General features: G+C 39.5%; 1 protein-coding gene across 4 annotated transcripts in view; it reads right to left on the bottom strand.

Moving 5' to 3' along the window:
* Positions 1–20,850, bottom strand: part of CACNB4 (calcium voltage-gated channel auxiliary subunit beta 4) — a 334,518-nt gene that overhangs the window by 64,657 nt on the left and 249,011 nt on the right. For all 4 annotated transcript variants that reach the window (XM_020970344.2, XM_020970346.2, XM_020970347.2 and 1 more), the window contains one exon: positions 1,097–1,216. In XM_020970344.2, coding sequence (XP_020826003.1) covers positions 1,097–1,216 — 120 coding nt within the window. The remainder of the gene's footprint in view (positions 1–1,096; positions 1,217–20,850) is intronic.

Genomic DNA, 20,850 nt, shown 5'->3' with positions numbered 1-20,850 from the left:
ATTCCAAAATCATTATTCCAGAATCCTCCATATATAAGTCATTTTCTGTAACAACCTACATTTGGGCAACCATAATTAAAACATATCAGACCTTGAAAAAAACTACAAAGCCATGGAATGAACAAATTGGTCCTCATAGGACCTATGTTATTATGCTAGCACCCATGATTGCCACTGGACAATCCGGCTAGATAGCAGCTGATTATACAAGAATTGCATACATTCTCTCATTGTCTCCTCCCTCATGAAGATGCCGAGCACCTATACCTTTTTTTCACCTTTTTTCAACTTTTTTCAGCTGATGAAGCAGATATGCTTACCACATTTACCTGCCTAATTCTCCTCCATTGCCCTTTTCATCAGATATTTTACTGCTAAAGTGGAGAGATGAGGAGAAATCCTGTAGGTAAATAGCTCCTGGCAGCTACTATAAATAGAAGTGAGCCTCAGGGACTCTCTCTTTCTGAGGTATGGGAAGGTCTGACATTCAACAACATTCTGTAACTCTTGTATTTCCTGCACCTGCTCCCTGATCATGGCTGTACTCGTTTCAGGTCTTTACTTATATCTGTGAGAAATTAATGTTTCTCACAGATATGGGATGAGATGGGAGAAGGAAATTACATGAAAAGACCTAAAGATGCAAATAGAGAAACCAAGAATGTCTCAGATCTAACCTGCTATACCAGCTAGTCTAATGGAGAGGGAAGGGAAAAAGAACAGAGTTCACTTCTAATTGCCCCTAGAATAGCTTCATGCTTCTCAGTGTGCTTGAAGACCAGGAGGAGCAAGCTTGATTCTGGCTGAAACCAGCTTGGGTGGCCAGTTTGCAGGTGACTGGCACTTCACAAAGGGAACACAGAAAAGCTGCATATAAAGGGAAGAAGGGCTGATACTTCAGGAAATGATCTCTTACCAAGGGCATTATTCATCTCTTTCAGGGGGAAGGGATCCTATAGGGCTATAATCAGATGCTTTATTTGGATGCCAACAAGATGCTCATCACTAGAAACCTGGAAGGTTGAGACAAGGCATTCATAGCCAGGCCCCACTAAGCAACCAGTCATGTCTGAACAAAAGAGAAAAAAAAAATCACCTTTGCCCTTTCAAGTTGAATAGCTGCCTGCTGTTCTCTTTCCTGACGAATTGCTTCTCTATCCTCTTCCAATGATACATCTGAATCAGACGGTCTACTTGTATAGGAATCCGCTGAACCCTGCAAAGGAAAACATTCAGCAGAATAGGACAATGAGAAGAATATTAAATTTTCAGATTCATAAGAGAATCCAAGGGGTTTGTTCTTTTCATTTGCATGAAAACCAGGGCAGAGAATATGTGTTTTATTGCGGATATAATTTTAGAATGTAGACTTTTTAGCAAGGCATCTGGGTAACTTTAAAAGGTAGCAATGCTGCAAGGGAAAATATTTTGACTAGACTAAATGCTAGGAAATATACTGCAGGGAAAATTATGCAATTTTAAATCTCAACATTTCTTGTTTTCTGATGTCTTTACATTGAACAAGCATTTATTTGTGGAATTTGCACCTCACCCCCATTCTTTCATATGTATGTATATGTGAAATAATTATACTGGGAAAAGAGATTCAGCTTATTATAAGGCAAATCCTAAGGTAAGAACTCAGGTTAATGATCACAGATTAGTCAAAGTTTACAACAGAACAAAGCAGGCTCTACACAGTCATCCTGTGGCTTTGCTAGTTTATATTTCAACACTATATTCTATACAAAAGTATTTCAACTTGTCACTCAGCCTGCACCCAGTTCTGAAAAGGCAACTGCAAAGCAGACAAACATGTTTAGAGCTGGGAGCAGGAATATGCAGAGTCACCCTCAGAAGGGGGTCAGCTACACTGAGCAAGAGTGAAATCACACCCTAAGCTGGCTGAAGTAGCAAGCTTAGAAGCAACTGCTGCCACTTTGGTGGTTGCAAAGCAAGAAGAGGTGATATACCTCAAATTGGGGGGGGGGATGGGAGAATCTGAAAGACTTGCTTTCTTACTCCTAAAATGTTTTCATGTGGCCACCTTATTTTAAAGGGTGGCAAGGCTGAAACTTATAGAAAATTATGAAACATGTGTGTATATATATATATGTGTGTGTATATGTAAATGCAAGTGTAGTATATATAGATACTTGATATTCTTTGAGTAGCTTTGCAATTTTCTGCTAAATATTAATGGCAGAAAATGCTCAGGGTTCTTACCCTTCACAGGCAGCAAAGGACAATTACCCTCAAGAGACAATACAGACTCCCTTGGGGTGGTTACTGTCTTCAAAAACGGTAGGAGTGTAGGGGCAACTAGGTGGTGCAGTGGATAAAGCACTGGCCCTGAAGTCAGGAGTACCTGAGTTCAAATCTGGCCTCAGACCAAAACAGCTGACACTTACTAGCTGTGTGACCCTGGGCAAGTCACTTAACCCCAATTGCCTTAAAAAAAAATGGTAGGAATGATTCTTAAGTGATGGCATGGTCCAAAACCTGTTAGGTGACAGCTCTGCCTTTCCCTCTCTGTAAAGTTAGAACCTACTACTGTAAACCTCTTTACATGAATTGTTGTCATTCAGTCATTTCAGTCATGACTAACTCTTCATGACCTCATCTGGGATTTTCTTGGCAAAGATAATAGAGGAGAGGAGACATATACATGAAATGTTATGAAGGTAGAAACAAAAACACTTGGCAAATAGGCAAATAGAATATTTGCCATTTCCTTCTCCAGCTCATTTTGCAAATGAGGAAACTGAGGCAAACAAGATTAAGTGACTTCAAGGTCACACAGCTAGTAAGTGTCTGAGGCTTAATTTGAACCCAGGTCTTCCTATCTCCAGGTCCGGCACTCTATCCACTGCACCACAGTAGCTGTCCCTTTACATGGGTACTATCAAATATTTCAGTTCGCTTAGAAACTGAGACAGTAATTACATCTTAGAGATCTGGTACACCAATTTATAATAGAATCACAGATATAGAGCTGAAATGGAACCAACAGGCTATGAAGTCCAATTCTCTCATTTTACAGATAAGAAAAGAACAGAGAGTTTAAGTGACTTGCCTAGGGTCACACAGCTAGTAAGTGTCTGAGACAGGATTGAACTAGCTGACCCCTGAGATTCCTTCCCCATTCCTCGCTCATAGTACGCACGTAATGAATGTTTATAGACTGTATGATCCCAAAGTCCAGATGAGCTAGGAAGGCTTCAAGCAGGATCTCAGTAATCTCCTTTGTGCCGATAAGCCTAGCTAAATTCAGGGAGATTTATCAATACAAAGTAATCTATTGGATGGTGGGTTTTTTGGTTTTGGTTGGTGTTTTGGGGGTTTTTTTTGGCTACAGCAAATAATGAAGAGTGTCTAGTAAGGTGTGGAGAAACTGCAATATGTTGGGAGCAGGTGCATCCACTCTGACAAAATCAGGAACCCAGAGAGCCTTGAAATATAAGCAGAGAGAACACACCCCATGTCAAGGCAGATTCAAATGATAATAGGAATGCTCTCCAATGCATGTGCATCATGTGTCAAACTCTCTCGCCCCGTTAGATTCGAAGTTCTTCAAGAGCAGAGACAGTTTTGCTTGTCCTTCTATCTCCTGGAGTATTTGGTACATTTTAGTCAATTGGTCAGATACCTTTAATCAAGGCCCTACCACATGCCCGTCCCTATGCTAAGTTCTAGAGAGACAACATGAAAACAACTCTGTTTTAACAAGATATCTACAGGATACCTAGAGGGCTGTCTCAGAAGGAAGGCACTAAGAGTAAGCGGGGACATGGACAGGCTTCTTGCAATAGGTGACATTTTAGCAGGGATGTGAAGGAAAAAAGCCAGTGAAGCGAGGAGGTGGAGACGAGGACAGGGAACATTGCAGGTGTGGGGGACAGGCCAAATTGGGAAATGGAGTTTTGTGTGGGGGGATCAGTAAGGAGGTCAGTGTCACTGGATCATAGAATATGTGGAAAGGAGTGAGGTGTAAAAAGACTAGAAAAGTGGGAAGAGGCCAGATTATGAAGGGCTTTAAAAGCCAAAGGGTTTTGTATCTTATCTTGGAGGCAATAGGGAGCCCCTGGAATTAATTAAATGGTGGGGGGTTGATATGGTCAGACTTGACCTTTGGGAAGATCAATTTGACAACGGGATAGAGTATAGATTAGAGGGGGAAGAGACTTGTGGCAGGAAAGCCAACTAGTAGGCTATTGAAATAGTCTACGTAGGGGTGATGAAGGTCTGCACCAACACAGCTGCAGTATCAGAGGAGACAAGGAGACATATACATGAAACGTTATGAAGGTAGAAACAAAAACACTTGGCAAATTGAGAGTGTGTGAGAGAGAGTGAAGAGTCAAGGATGACACTGAGCTTGTGGGTCTGGGTAACATGGACAACGGTGGTACCCTCAACATTAATAGTAAGTTGGGAAGAGGAAACAATTTGGGGAGAAAAGTAGTAAGTTCTTGTTTGGGACATGTTCACTTTAAGCTATATCTAAGAGACATCAAGTTAGAAATGTGTAATAAGCAGTTAGACATATGAGATCTCAGGAGAGCAGTTAGGGCCGGACACTTTTAGATGTGAGAATCATTTATAGAGATGATAACTGCAACTATATGAGCTAATGAGACCAACAAGTGAAATGGTATATAGAGAGGAAAAGGCCCAGGACAAAGTCTAGGACATTTAACAATACTTATTGATTTACTGATTGACATTTTTTTAAAAGTGCTCTTCAAAGAATCTACATTTAGATTATGTTCAACAAATTAAGCTTATTCACTAAACGCTTTTAAGCAAATATATGTGTGTGCATACACACACACACACACACACACACACATACATATGTTTCAAAAATCTGGGTCCACAAAACAGATATGTTTAAAGTGGATTATTCACATTTTTAAAAAATGCTTTGTTTTAGCAAACTTTTCAGGAAAACACCTATTGCACAAAGTTAGGAACACTTGTATAAAATCCATTTAATATTGAAAAAGAAAAAAGACAATAGGATTCTAGAATATATATAAATACATATCCTATGATTTCATGGGTCTTCCTTCAAACCTAAGGTGTGCTTTAATTGGAGTCTGAGGCATACAACAACCTGTTTCAAACTGTCAGTAGTAGCAGATGTGGCTATATTATGGACTTTAAAATGATTATACAGCAGTAAGTTGAAAGGAATGTTGCTGCCTCATTTGGAGAGCATGCATCAATAAAAGCTAATGTCTGCAGTTTACAAGAAAGTGGGCTGCCCCCCAAACCAATTAGTCAAAAGCCTAAAACATCTATTGACACTGGGATTTGGCTAATTTCTCAAACTGTCTTCCAACTTCTTAAATTATGGCATGCAATCTTCTCTAGAAAAATAACTCAAAGTTTCCTGAATACTTTTTTTTAAAAAAATGTGAACAGGGATGTAAGACCTTTTAAATCATTTCATAGATTCTTCTGCCAACTTTGAAGTTCCAGAGATTTCTGTTGATATACTTGTTCCTAAGAACCACCTCTAAAGGAAAACAAAACAATCGAGGTTACAACTAGATGACTATGTGACAATCATGATGTATGACTGATATATCTTGACTCCTCTTTGACAGAACAGGAGTTAGTGGAGGAACTTGAAGGCCAGTCAATTCAACAAATATTTCTGAAGGACCTGCCATTTGTCTAACACTGTGTTAAGTGCCATGGAAGACATGCAGTTAAGGTAAACCATATTCCCTGCTTTTGTGGAGTCTTTATTTAGTCTTTTTATCCAAGATGTCTAACACATAGTAGGCACCTAATAACTACTCATTTGCCAAATTAGGTTCTACTGGTGGACTAAGTAGTGAAAACAAAGGGTGAAGCAATCTGGAAAGGATTCTTTTTATTTGAAATTTAATTTACAGGATGGGTAGGAATTCATCACACAAATAAGAGAAAGGGTGGACATTTCAGACATAGGGAATGGTGTGAGCAAAATCACCAGGGCAAGAAAACGAAGGAGCAGAGGAGAGGGATTGGATATGGAAGATTAAAGACAACACCAATGCTTCAAGTATGGGAAACAGGGCAAATGGGGGGCCCAATGGTAATGGGAATCAAGAGATGGGGAACAGATTTAAGAGACATTGCAGAAGCACAATTAATGTAATTTGGTGAATGATAGGATATGGGAGAAAGGATAGATTAAGATTAAAGATAATACCAAAGTTCGAAGTATAAGAGACAGGACAAAGGTAGGAACCCAGAAAGAACTACTGAAATCTGCAGGAAGAGCCATTTTAGGGTGAAGAGAATGAACTTGGTTTTGGATGTTGAGATTTGAAAGGCTAGCAGAATATGTAGGCAGAGATATCTTACAGGCAGACTGGAAGGAAATAGTTACTGCTTAAGAAAAGGAAGCAACATGATGAAAAATGTGGTCTGAAGGCAAAGAGATAAGATGAGAAGTGGGCAGATTCACCTTTTAATGTGGTGTGGCATTATTCAGTGCTGTTTAGTGCTACACCAGTGTATAGATTTTATATTATTCACTGCTATACAGTAGTATGAACAAGAAGCTAAATTTAAGACTAAATTGGTGGCTTTTCAAATGATCAAAATCAGCTGGCCACAAAACAACAGCTTCTGCTCTAAGCTGATCACTCAAAAAGCTCACAAGAAAACAGCAAGAAATAAAACAGCTAAAATGCAAGATAAACCTTTAAAATTCCTTTCAATCCTGACATTTTATACTTCTATTAAAGGAAGATAAACAGAATTATTACAAATGACTCATAATACTCCATTTCTGCTCTATGCCTGGCAGCACTGGCTGCCCCCCCCCATGCAATTGTAGTTTTGCCCTATAGATTCCAGCTTGTCCTATCAGATGCAGATCAGGCGAATTATTCTGAATAAGTCATTCTTGATTTCCCCCAACTCCTAGGGCCTTTCCTCTTAGACTACCTTATATTTAACTAATTTGTAAACATAGGGTGTCCTGAAAGCTTTAATAACTTACAACTTCTCTAAGGCTTTTGGGACACCCTGTATTGATATTTATTAACAATATTTGGGGCAGCTGGTGGTGTAGTGGATAGAGCACCAGGCCTGAAATCAAGAAGACTCATTTTCTGGAGTTTAAATCTAGTGTCAGACACTAGCTGTGTGACCCTGGGCAAGTCACTTAACCCTGCTTGCCTCAGTTTCCTTCTCTGTAAAATGAGCTGGAGAAGGAAATGGCAAACCAGTATCTTTCCCAAGAAAACCCCAAATGGAGTCACAAAGTTAGAAATGACTGAACAACAAAAACTTTCTATTTATGCTGTGCATTTTTATATGTGCATGGCTCTCCCTCTCGAATGTAAGCTCATTATGAATATTCTTTGCTCTTGTATCCTCAGCACTGAATTTAGATCCTGGCTCACTGGTGCTTAATAAATACTTGATTGATTTATAATGATAATATATCAATACTTCAATAAATCTTTGATCTCAGTGATATGTGTACTCTTCCTAACAGTATACATCATCACCTCATCCCTTCTTCTCGATGTCGTCTTCTATAAATCTTCCTCTAGGTCTTTTAGTATCCCATCAGTGCTTGGGCTGTCCTTTACTTAACCCTCATCCTCTCCACATGATTAGCCTTCTTCTTTTCTCTGGATACTACCTTTTATGTCACTTCTTATACACAACTCATCATTAGTAATATGCCTGTGAGAGGCAACATGGTTTAGAGAGGATATAATGCTGGATCTGGGTTCAAATCCATCCTCAAAGAAATATATATAGATAGATATTGTTATCTATCTATCTATCTATCTATCTATCTATCTATCTGTCTGTCTGTCTATATCAGCTGTAAGATTATGGGCCTCAATGTTCTCATCTGTAAAATGAAAAGGCTGAAAGCAATGGCATCTAATTGTCCTTCCAACTCTATATTTATGATCCTACTCACATCACCACTCACCTCTCCATTGCCGTTTGCATCATCTGTAATTTTTATTTCATTATAATCAATGAAACAAAGAAATAACAATAAACTCACACTTACATAATGCTTTAAGGTTTACAGAATGCACGCTTCACAACAACCTTGTAAGTTAGGTAGTAAAAGTATTATTCCCATTTTACAAATGAGGAAACAAAGGCTCAGAGATAGTAAGTGAATTGTCCAAAATGATCAAGATGGTAACTGGCAGAGCTGGGATTTAAATCCAGGGCTTCTAACTCCAAGTGCAGTGTTTTGCCAGTTACATCACAATGCCTTTTACAAAGTCATTGTTAGATAATACAAAACACTAAGCTAAAAAGAATGTACCAGGCTTCGGAGATCTATGATTTTGTAGATGTGAGTCCTTCTCCTTCCTATTAATGTCTTTATATTCCCTTCATCACTTAGTAAATGGTCTTCAAGAGTTGCTGTGGTTGAAAAATTTATTACCCAATGGTCAATCTGGCAATGGAAGCTATCCAAGTCTAGCTAAGGTGATCTTCAAATAGAAGGCATACAAGTTATTGCATCCCTGGGTAAAGTCCCTTCCAGCTCAGGAGTACCTCCTGAAGCTTGAGTATTGCTAGGAAAGCCTTGAAAAACCAAGGATCATCTCCATGCCATATAATGGATCAGAATAGTACTTCAGTAGAGCCTCACAAACACCCAAAGAAACAAATGATTTTTTTTGGTAAGAATATGGCCTAAAGTATTGGGATGAGGGTAGATATTTAATATCAGAAACACACTTAAACCTCATGCTTTTCATCAATCTCCTTAACCTCAAGTCTAAGAAACTTATAGGAAAGTTGGTTCTGTTCACTATCTTTTCTCACATGGTGGGAGGAGAGAGAGGAGCTGATCTGAAGTTCCTATAAAGTTAAGTGAATTGTATTGAACTTGGTTTTGTTTGGTGATTGTGAAACTCAGTAATGATAACATACTTTACCTCTCAGTAGCAACATCAGCTAGGTGGTGCAGCCCATTGACCAATGGGCCTTGAGTCAGGAACACCTGAGTTCAAAACCAGTCTCAGACACTTACGAGCTGTATGATCCTGGTCCAAATCACGTAACCCTGTTTCCCTCAGTTTCCTCATCTATAAAAATGAGCTGGAGAAGGAAATGGCAAACCACTCCAGAATCTTTGCCAAGAAAACCCTAAATGGGGTCACAAAGAGTTGTATGCAACTGAACAACAACAAAAGTAATTTCAACTTGAGCTCCATTGAGATAAGACACATGCCAAAAACCTTGGTGTATTATGTAAACTTCCCAAATGTACCTCTTATTTTCACCTGATTCCTCTATACCTGGTTAAATGCAACAAGATTCCTGGATATTTTTTTTTCATTTCATTTTTTTCAGTTTTCTAAAAGAAGTACAGTTAAAATACAAGTACCATTTTTGTTATCATTTCCTGCCTGTAATTTGGTATTATTCCACTGTTACATTTTAGAAAACAGAGACACAAATAGTTTTTAGTGTCTTAGTTAACAGTTATGTAGTTCTGCCTTTTTTGTTTTTGTTTGGACCTATAACATCCACATCTAGTATGGGAATGCTTCCATGGATGCACATAAGCAACTCCTATGTAACAGAGTCTTGGAGACTTAGGCAGCTAGGATAGATATCTAGAGCAGTAGATAGAGCACTGGGCCTGGATTCAGGAAGACCTGAGTTAAAATCTTGGTCTCAGATCCTTACTAGCTGTTTAACCCTGAACAAATCATTTAATCTCTGTTTACCTCAGTTTTCTCAACTTATAATAAGAGATTATAATAGTACCTACCTTGCAGGGTTGATAGAGGATCAAATGAGATAATGTTTTTAATGCATTTAGCACAGTGCCTGGCATATGCAGACACTGTATAAATGCTTATTCCCTTCCATTCTCTCTTCTCAGAGAACACTCAAACACTAAGGGGCTGTGACTTGCCCATATTGACAAAGCTAGACAGTGTTAGAGGCAGGGATCTGAACTCCAGGTCTGACTCTAAAGGCAACCTTCTATCCCCTACCCTCCACTGCCTCTTTTTTTTTTTTATTCTCTACATCACACCTCTCCCTTTATACTAAATTGCCTCCCATTTGTTTGTTACAGGTTCCAAATAAAGTCATTTGCTTCGGACAGTTAAGGATCAGACTGAAAGCTAGAAAGCTTCTATGTCCTTCCCTGAAGAATTAGCCTTTTTGTTGTGTTGTTTTCTAGTCCTTTATCTGAGACAGAGTTCCATTCATCAACAATCATGAAATGCCAAAAAGTATTCCTCAGCTCACAAGTTACAGATCTTGGCAGCTTTTCGTGACTGTTTTTCAAGTTTTTTAGAATTTACATTTTAGATTTTTGAAGGCTAAACTACTTTCTCTAGCACACACACACACACACACACACACACACACACACACACACACACCCCTCCCTCATCAAAAAGGAATCTCAGTATTAGGATTGATTAAATCATAACAAAAGAAAAAACCAGCTTAAAAGTACTGGGCTTTATGATATAACGAAAGGAACATAGGACTAGGATTCTGAAGACAGAATTGCAGAATTTGAGAGCTAAAAGGCAACCCAAGGGCTCTCTGGGCCAATACACAAAAGTAATCCCCACTAAGCATATCTAGCAAGTGGCATCCAGCCTCTGCTTGGAGACCTACAAGAAGAGAGTATCTACTTCTCAAAATATCCCATTCTGTTTTTGTAGAGCTCAAATTGTTAGGAAACTGGGGGAAGGGGGAGGTTTCCTCTTACCTCAAGCCTCAATTTGTTTTCTTACAATTTCCAAAACTCCAGATTCTACCCTCTGGGAACAAAGAGAACAACTCAAATCCCTTCTCCACAAGACAGACCTTCAGAGACTTGAAGACAGATATCAAGTTGTCCCAAGGTTGCCTCCTCTCCCAGCTAAATGTGCTCAGTCAGTTCCTTTCGCCTATCCTCATATGACAATATCTGGGTTCCAGTTCTGGTTCTGCCTTTTACCAGTTGTATGAATTTAAGTAAATCACATCCAAGCTTCCATCTCCTTGCTTGAAATGAAGTATAATCAGATACCAATCACTAGATTCAAATGATTTAATGCATATAAAGTGCTTTCAAAAATATAAAACATGTATAAATGCAAGTTATTATTAAAATCTCAATATTTTAAAAATATACTCAAAAGACAGATCAGATAGCTGAGAAATCTATGGCTTGGAGGTAAATTTAGCAGTTTAAGATGTGTATTAAGTGTACTAGGTGACAAGAGAATGCTCTCCAAAACTCTACAGAGATACTAATGAGACTAATGTTGCTCTTCGGTGCTAAAGTGACTTATGGCAGCACTGGCCTATAATCCCTGCTGTTGGGGGAAAGGGAAGCTGGAGGATCTCTTGAGTTTGGGAGTTCTGAGCTACAGTAGAGCTAAAGCCAAATGGATCTCCACACCAAGTCTAACATGATGAGCCGCTGGGAGCCAACAGGCTGCCTAAGGAGGAGTGAACCAACCCAGATCAGAAAATGGAGCAGGTTAAAGCTTCCATGATCAATGGATCACAAGCAGTGGTTGTACTTCTAGGCTGGGCAAGATAGGGAGACCCAATGTCCCCTTCCCCTCCCCGAAAAGGCACACTAGGAGGTAGAGTGCCCCATTCACCACCAAAAAAAAAAAAGTACATCAGGAGGTATCGGAATGAACTTGCTCAGATGTTCCAAGGCAGTTGGCTCAGGTACACTGCTGACCCTAAGTACCATTTCAGGTACTTTTCCTAAATACCCTCCTTCCCCAAAGTTGCCCACTAGTTGCCCAGAGGCCACTAATACCACCACTACCACCTTGGGACTCCCTCCAGTAAGCAGTAGCTAGTGGTTGAGATCTTTCTTGATTCCAACTTCCTTATCAAAATGTAACTTTCCCTAGTCCCATTTCATCAGCACCCTTCTTAGTAACTGACTTTTTTGGTTGCTGTCCAGTTGTTTTCAGTCATGTCTCACTCTTCATGACCCCTTTGGGGTTTTTTTGTTTTGTTTTGTTTTGCGAAGATACTGGAGTGATTTGACATTTCTTTCTCCGGCTCATTTTACAGATGTGGCAACTGAGGCAAACAGGGTTAAATGACTTGCTCAGGGTCACAGAGCTAGTAAGTGCCTGAGGCCAGATTTGAACTCAGGAAGATGAGATTTTCTGACTCTGAACGAGGCACTCTATCCACTGTGTCACCTAGCTACCCCAGTAACTGGCTGGCAAATCCAATTAATGTGAACTAGGGTATTAATGACTGATAATGGCATACTGTGTTTCCTCCTTCAAGGCAAAGCTGCATTTAAAAAGTGACTTTCAACGACTTGATCAAAAAGGAATAAATTACATAGAAGTTTCTAGCACTTTGGCAACGCTGGGTTGAGGAGAGCTTTCTGAACAAGGGGACTTTTTAAGGCTTGTTAAATTGTTCTACCTACAGACAAGGTTTTCCCTGATTAACACCTCTTCAGGAACTTCCCACTGCACAGGAGCTGATAAAAGTCTTCCTCTGTACTAGGAAGTAGGGCAGAGAAGGTTCAACTTCATTCCTAAATCTGATCAAGCTCTATAAATCGTGTAGATACAGCTGTCAAATATAATAGTCTCACTGTCCACACAATCCCGCAATACTCCTGTTAGCTTAATTTACTCACAAACTTAAAGTGTTTGAATTAAAATTTTATCATCTTTTCCCCTAATCTAATTTCTCCTGACTTTCCCTTAACACTGATCCTATGAGGTTTCTTTTCTTTTGCCTCCCACATCCAATCAGCTACCAAGTCCTCTTGTTTCTATTTCTCTTGTCTCTATTATCTCCTCCATGGTCTGATGGGCACCACATTACTTCTTTCTTACCCAGACTCTTGTACTAGGCTCCCAATAAATCTCTCTGCCTCTTTTGGTTAAGGACAGCCTAGGTGGTACATTGTATAGCCTAGAGTCAGAAGGCCTGAGTTCAAATCCAGCCTATCCGACACTTACTACATATTTGACCCTGGACAACTCTTAACTACTTAACTACTGTTTGCCTCAGTTTCCTCATCTGAAAATGGGGATAATAACAGCACTTATCTCTCAGGGTTGTGGTGAGGTTCAAATAAGGTAATAATTATAAAGTGTTTGGCACAGTGCCTGGCCTATATTAAGCACTATATAAATGTTAGCTCTATTATTATTAAGTTTATTTCATATTGTTCCTACCTACTCAATGTATGCTCCAACCAAACAGGATGACTCACCTGTCTTCAGCTCTTGATATTTCTTTTGCCTGGAATGCCCTTATTGCCTCCTTAATTTCCACCTTTTGAAATCCTACCCATTTTTTAAGACCTGAACCCAATTCTAGGTCATTAGACTTTTCCCCAGTTCATCAAACCAGAAATGACTTTCCTCACCCATCCCCCAACTCCACACAGCACTTTATTTGTATCTTTCTTGTGTTAACTATGCTTTTTATTATCTACTTCAATTCAACAAACTTATTGATACATATGAAAAACATTATTAAACACCTACTATGTGTCAGGCATTGTGCTAAGTGCTGGGAATACACGGTCCCTGCCCTTTAGGAGCTTACAATCTAATAGGGGAAGACAATACGCAAAAGGAGACTCTAAAGGTGGGAATTGTGCCACAGGGGACTCAGAGAAGCAAGCTGAAGAAGATGGTGGGAATCTAAAGTGGTGACTGAAGAGATGGTTGGGATGTAGGGCCGTCTTGTCCATCCCTCCAATCAAGAGGTAGAAGCAACCGAGTGTCCTGATGAGGTATAAGCAGCAAAACTGAAGCAATCTCCATGATAATGAGTTTCCCTGGTGATGAATTTACCTGATTATGAATATATCCTGGGGCCTTACTATGTTCGAGGTAATATGCTAGAAATTTTTTTTAAATGAAACGACACACTTCCTGCCCTCAAATATCTTACAGTGTAAAAGGATAATTCAACAGGTATGCAAATACAAGAGAGGATGTGAGAAATGCAAAACTGAAGCCCAGAGGACTAAGAGAAGTTTGAAGGGGGAAGGACTGTGTTCTGTACAGGAAGAGAGAAGTGGGAAGCAGAAGATCAAGGAACTAATTAAGTGCCACTAATTAAGTGGCACTACAGGTAATCTTGCAGAAAGGATTTCAACTGGTGAAGACTGGGCAGTAAAAAGAATGTATTTCAAACATTCAGGAAGACAGAGTAAAAATATGAAGATGGGAGAAGGCAGAACAAGAAAAGGGGAGAGAAAGCAGTTCTTGGTGTTTGGAATATAGTGTTAGATGGATGGGTATAGAAAGGTAGTTTGGAATCAGATAAGGTAGACCACCAAATGTGGGAGTAAAGAGTTCAGACTTTAATAGGAGCCAACGGAGAGCCACTAAAGGGTTTTTTAGCAGGAGTGATATGATTGAAATGAAACTTGGAATCATTATTGAAATGGCGGTGTAATACTGGACTAGAGAGGGTGAGTGGAGATGGAAAGACAATTTGGGACACTGTTAAAACTATATGTAAATTTGTCATATCATATCTATTAGACTATAGATTCCATGATAATAGAAATCATGTATAGTAGGTACTCAATAAATGTTTATTTAAATTGAATAAAAATTGAATTAGGGGGTAAGAAAGAAGAGCTATAATCAGACTTGCTAATCCTACAGCTAGGAACTATTACTAAGCTGAAATAACATGCTCACTCTTACAGTTACAAGGTAGAGAGCAGTTTCCTGTAAGTGAAAAGATTCCACATCTTTAATTAACTAAAGAATTTGTTTCAAAAAGCTCATAGAAAAGGCCAAGGTTAAGAATATCCTTTACCAAAACAGTATATTTTATTACATTTCCCTAATGTTTACATTATAATAAAGTCCCATTTATTTGGGCTATGTACATTGAGGGGTAGAGAGTAAGGATATCCAATCTTAATAAAAGTGAATTATGGAATAAAAAGGAAATGCAATTTTATTATTTTCAAGTACATATATTAACTTGAATTAGGGTAGAATGCATTGGCAAGTGAATAATGTTCTGGGATCCTGCTTTAATGGACAAGAATAATTTAGAATTAGCTGAGTAACTGTTTGTATGTAATTCATTATTTCAGAAGTGTTTAAAGAAACCTTTTCTCTGAAATTGGTCACACTTTTCACTCATTTAGCACTTGTGCATGTGTGTGCAGATAGAACCAAGGTAAACTTTAGTGAGTCTCCCTTCAAATCACAATGAATTCCAAAGTAGTTAATACCTTATGATAATAGTTTTATTTACTTTATTTTTAAAAAAAGAGAGAAAGTACACTTAGAAGCAGTCCTTCCAAAGATCCCCAGTTCAGCACTCAAGCTAATTACCTTCCTGATTACAGACATGCATTTCTGTAAAAGCACACTTTGAGTCTAATCAGGAGATGGAGCCCAGCAATGGGGCAAGCCAGTGGCATAAGAGGAAGAAGGACTTCCACTTTCGGGAGCCAAGATGGCAGAGTAAAAAGGTAGTTGCTATCATCCCCCCCCCATCAACCTTTGAAAACCCAGAAAATATCACCCCAGAAAAAAAAAAAAGAAAACCCTGGGGAAAAAACCCTGGAAGAGGAAGAAGGAAGTTAACAAAGCAATCCAAAAAGAGGAAACTAAATTTGTATTAAACATTTAGATCTCCCTGGCCCTTTTGAGGAAGACGTTAGGATGGAGGATAAGAACAGAATTGCAGGGTAAGCATGTAAATAAAAAAAGCTTAGCAGATGGTTGGGGCAAAAATAAAGTCGACTCTGAGAGGCCACCAGGGGGAATTATTACAGTAAGCAGTATATTGGCTCTGTGGACCGGCATCAGTCCAACTGTTAACACTTAATTCCCGTCTACAAGTTTAATTCTTATTCACTCAGGCTCTGGGACCAATCCAGCAATGTACCATCACTTCATCATGGGCTATCCTGACAACTCTGTGTTTATCTCCCCAATATAGGACTGTTCCTATAAATTACTGTCAGGTCCTCCCTGGCCTTTGTATTTGTTTACCCCTTTGAACTCTGAATTAATCTGGCTTGGTATTCTGTTTACTCTTCCTAAATGGGACTTGAACTATGCCTTCTTTTCTCAGAAAATTATTTCCCTGGGGCCCTATTGGTGCATTTCAGTCCCATTCTCCACAGGGAACTGAAATTCAATACCAGTAAACAGGCCTCTTGTTTTATGCCTTCTGATTAAACTCCCCCAACCAACACCTCATACTGTGGTTCCATGTCTACTTTTCTAATTCTTCTGTCCCTTCCTAGTTCCTCTGAGACTGGGGTCCTGCCTTATGGTCATCGGTCTCCCCAGCACCTGGAATGCTTCCTTGAAGGCCCAGGTCCTGTGGTTAGTGCCCTAATTTCCACTTCTGGCTATCCTTTGTATGGTCTTGGCTTGCTGCCATCTGAGTGGCATATTGTTGAGCAGAATCTTGGCTGAAAATGAGGAGTCAGGAGATCAGTGACATTCCAGGTTTCAAGGTATTACGAAGTAAGAAATGTAAAGCCTGCTGTTAATTATATAATAATGACTATATTGCACTGAGGTCCCTCTCTGATGCCTCCTTTCAGCATAGCACAGTTACAGCACAAAAACGGCCTTGGGTTCCAAGAAACCATACCACACCACAATAGATCTGGTAGATCCAAGCCAGATGTAAAGGCTTAGAATTTTCAGTAACTATATGAGATAAATGTGGAGTATCTCATCACCAGAAGGTTGACTATTGAAATACAACTTTATTTTTTTTTTTGGTCATAGCAATTTGTCAATCTGCTAAGGTATAGAGAGATTGGCAACTTGGATTAGCACTGATGAAATTATAGAACCTTGAAATAAATATTTATTTGATGTATCTTCTTATCTCACAACATTCATACATCTTCCTCATCTATATTCTCCTTCACTCCAGTCTCACCTGAAAAGTGGCTCATCTCCTCACCAAGGCAAACCATGATAAGATGGCCCCACTACTATCCCTACTCTCTTTCTTATCTTCAGTCTCCCAATTTCCTGATTACTCTGCTGTCGACTACACATATGTCTGTCTCCCCATCATTAAAAAACCCTCATCTGATCCAACCACTGCCTCTATCATCCTATACCTCAGTCCTGACTATGGCCAAACTCTTCGAGAAAGCTATGTACAATAAGTATCTCTACTTCCTCTCCTCTCTTTCTTAACTCTGTAATTTATCTTCCCACATCACCACTCAATTGAAATTGCCTTCTCAGGGCAGCTAGGTGGTGCAGTGGATAGAGCCCTGGCCCTGAGGTCGGGAGGACCCACGTTCAAATCCGGCCTCAGACCAAACACTTGACACCTACTAGCTGTGTGACCCTGGGCATGTCACTTAACCCCAATTGCCTTAAAATTAAATTTAAAAAAGAGAAATTGCCTTCTCCAAACTTACCAATGATTTTTTTAATTGTCAAACGCAATGGCATTTTCTCAATCCTGATCTTCCTTAACTTTTGTAGTGACTTCTGTAGGTACGTCTGATTATCTTCTCCTGTTTCCACTCTTGTGTCTAGGTTTTTTTTCTCTTCTGTCTCACAGTTCTCCTCTTTTCCTCACTGCTCCTTTTCATCCATGTCAGACCCACTAAGCATGGGCATCACCTGATGCTCTGTCCTGGACCCATTTCTCTTTTTCTTCTATACTATCTCACTTGGTGATCTCATCAACTCCCATGGATTCAGTTATCTATCATCTTTATTCAGATGGTTCCTAGATCTATATATCCAGCCTAGTGTTTCTGGTGGGCTACAGTAACACAGTTCTAACTGCCTTTTGTACAGCTCCAGACAGATATCCCATAAGCATCTCAAACTCAGCATATCCAAAATAAAACTTGGTATATTTCTTCCTGAATCCTCCCCTCTTCACTACCATACTCCCAGTCACTCTGGCCTGAAATTTCATTCTTCTCTTTGACCCCACACCCTCCCTTACTCCATAAATACCACATATACCATATTACCACATCTAGCTGTTTTTTACCTTCACGGCACCTCTCACCTATGTCCCCTTCTCTCCACTTACACGGCCATAAACCTAGTTCATGCCCCCATCACCTCTCATCTGGACCACTGCAGTTGTCTTTTACTTAGTCTCTCTGCCTCAAGTGTCTCCCCAGCCTAGGACAACTTCTACTCAGATGCCAAGGTGGTTTTTCAAAAGTGGATCTCTGACAGAATTATCTGCCTGCTAAATGAATTCCAATGGCTCCTTATCATTTGCGGGATCATATATAAAGCCTTCCATTTTGCATTTAAATCTACTGCTGGGACCATTCTTGAAGCCATGTCTGCATGGGACAGCCTACCAAAGCATTCACGCCTTTAGCACGGCCTTCAGGAACCCTGGGGGACATGTTGAGAGTGAGGATAACCAATGGATAGCATATGCTTGTTGAAATAATCAGATATACCAATACAACAAGCTGAGATCACAGAATCACAGATTTGTGTTATCACAGGATGCTATGCCTTGATCACTCTCAGGATTAAGCATGTCTCATATCAAGTTAAACACTTCAAAATCTCATCTGAATAACAATTTGGTTTTATTTGAATTTTGCATGGCGGAATCAGTTTTTAGTTGGTAATGGATCCCTTCTTGTCATGGGAATTCATATTTTAAAAGAAAAGGGAACAGGAATAAGGCATGACTTGCTTTAAGAAAATTCAATATATACAGTTTTAAATTTCAGAAAGAGCTGGCCAAAAGTTGGCTTGAAGATAAGTTATTTGGAACCTAGAATATATTTTCCCACAGAAATATACACACAGTGGTTAGATTCTCGAGCTATCTCATAGAATCCAAACCAAACTATCAAGTATATCAGCAGAACGATAGAACATTTACCAACAGGACTACAGAGAAACTAAATACTCTGTTTAACAATGTTTTTTTGAGGAAATGCATTCAGGGTCCCAATTTAGTGCCCAAGGATATATATGCTGCCCTGTAGACTGGGCAGTGGGATCAGAATAAGGGCATGCTAGAGCCAGCTCGTACCAATTCTCAAAAACTGATTGCTCAATTTTTCATATGAACAATTATACCAAGGAAATTTGTAAATGGTACAAATAAGGGACTGATTTACTGTTTTGTTGATTTTCTAGACTTAATAAAGGGATTGATAAAATGTTTATAATGCAGATTAAGCTTGAAAAGTATCTAATGTGCCCCACCACACACACATACACACACACACACACACACACACACACACACACACACACACACACATACACATAAACAGAAAGCTGTTTTGTTAAACAAGTACCAGCACATCCCTGGATCAGAGACTCCTTGCCTCCAATACTTTTATACCTGCCTGGCAACAGAAGTAAGGGCTCCTTCAGCTCCAAACCACTGGTATGCTTGGGACAAGGGGTACTGCAGAAGAGAAGCATGGGGATTTGAGAAAGCATAAGGACCTAGTCTCTAGGGTTTCAAAAAGTGCCAGTTTTTGGAGGGCTGAAGTTTCCTGTCTAAAGAACACCTTGTTACAGGTGACCTTCCCTGTGACTCTCTTCTTTTTTCTTTGAGCCCAGGGGTTGGCCCACCCTCTCCTTATTTCATCTGACAAGAGCTTCTATCTCCTAGGAAACGAAATAGTGAACTTTCCTAAAGGCTACTGATTTTAGACTGGAGAGGGCTCTCATACTACTTCTAGAATCATGGACTTTGAGATTTGGCCTGTGGCCACCTACTCTAAACCATATCTGAAAAGAATCCAGGCAACCAGGCGGCACAGTGGAAAGAGTACCAGGCCTGGAGTTAAGAAGACCTGAGTTCAAATCTAGCCTCAGACTCTTATTAACTGTGTGACTCTGGGCAAGGCACTATTTACTTCAGTTTACTCCTGTAAAAGGAGAAGGAAATGGCAAACTACTCCAATATCTTTGCCAAGAAAAACCCAAATTGGGTCGCTCCAACCCATCCCTAAAAAGAATCTCTACTGCCACATAATTAACAAGTGCTCATCTCCAGTCTCTGTTTGGAGAGTTCCAGTGAAGGAGAACCCACCACCTCTTAAAGAAGTCTAACAGTTTCAACAGTTAGGATCTTTTTCCTCACATCAAGCCTAAGTTTGTCATTTTTCAACTTCTACTCATTGTTCCCTGGTTTGCTCTGGGGCCAAAAAAGAATAAGTCTATTCCTTCTTCAAAACAGAAGCCTTTCACCTACCTCAATCTAGTCATTATGTCCTCTTCTCCAAGGTCATCCTCATTCTCTTCAACTCCTCATATTTGATGGACTCAAGGTCCTCCACCATCCTGGCTGCTCTCTTCCAGCTGCCTCATCAATGCCTTTCATCATTGGCTGCATGCTTTGATTCCCCCCTCCCAAAAAAAAAAACCCAACCTGCTCTGATTATTCCTCAGTCAGGGCCCTCTCTAAGGCCTTCCACTGTAAGCGGAAGTTTAATTGATAAGGTTGTTTCCTCTGCCTCTCCTAACCCAGGGAAAGTAGATGAAAATGGTTAACAAAATGAGACCATAGCTAATTATCTATAATCATGAAAGTCAGGAAGTCAAGCTGAGTTTCTATTCTTTTGGGGAACTCATAAGAGCAGGAAGGAAAGGCAATTAAAGGCATTCAGGATAACAAATGTGACTGGATGATAAGATAATCAACGTTAGATCAGGGGGTTTAGAATAAAGTACTATACGTCAGGTTAGCAACCAAGCTGATCCAATGTTTTTATTTTTCAAAATAGTTTACATTTATATAGTGTTTTAAAATTTACAAAGCACTTTCCTCATGGTGCTCCAAAGAAGAATACTTAGGAGAAAAAAAAAAGAATACTTTGGCAAGTATTATTATCACCATTTTACAAGCTGTCTG

The sequence above is a fragment of the Phascolarctos cinereus genome, unplaced genomic scaffold (assembly GCF_003287225.1).
Source record: "Phascolarctos cinereus isolate Bilbo 61053 unplaced genomic scaffold, phaCin_HiC Scaffold_726;HRSCAF=1367, whole genome shotgun sequence".
In the NCBI taxonomy this organism is placed as follows: Eukaryota; Metazoa; Chordata; class Mammalia; order Diprotodontia; family Phascolarctidae; genus Phascolarctos; species Phascolarctos cinereus.
Note: the sequence above shows the minus strand (reverse complement) of the source record. Positions and strands in the feature narration are given on the sequence as shown.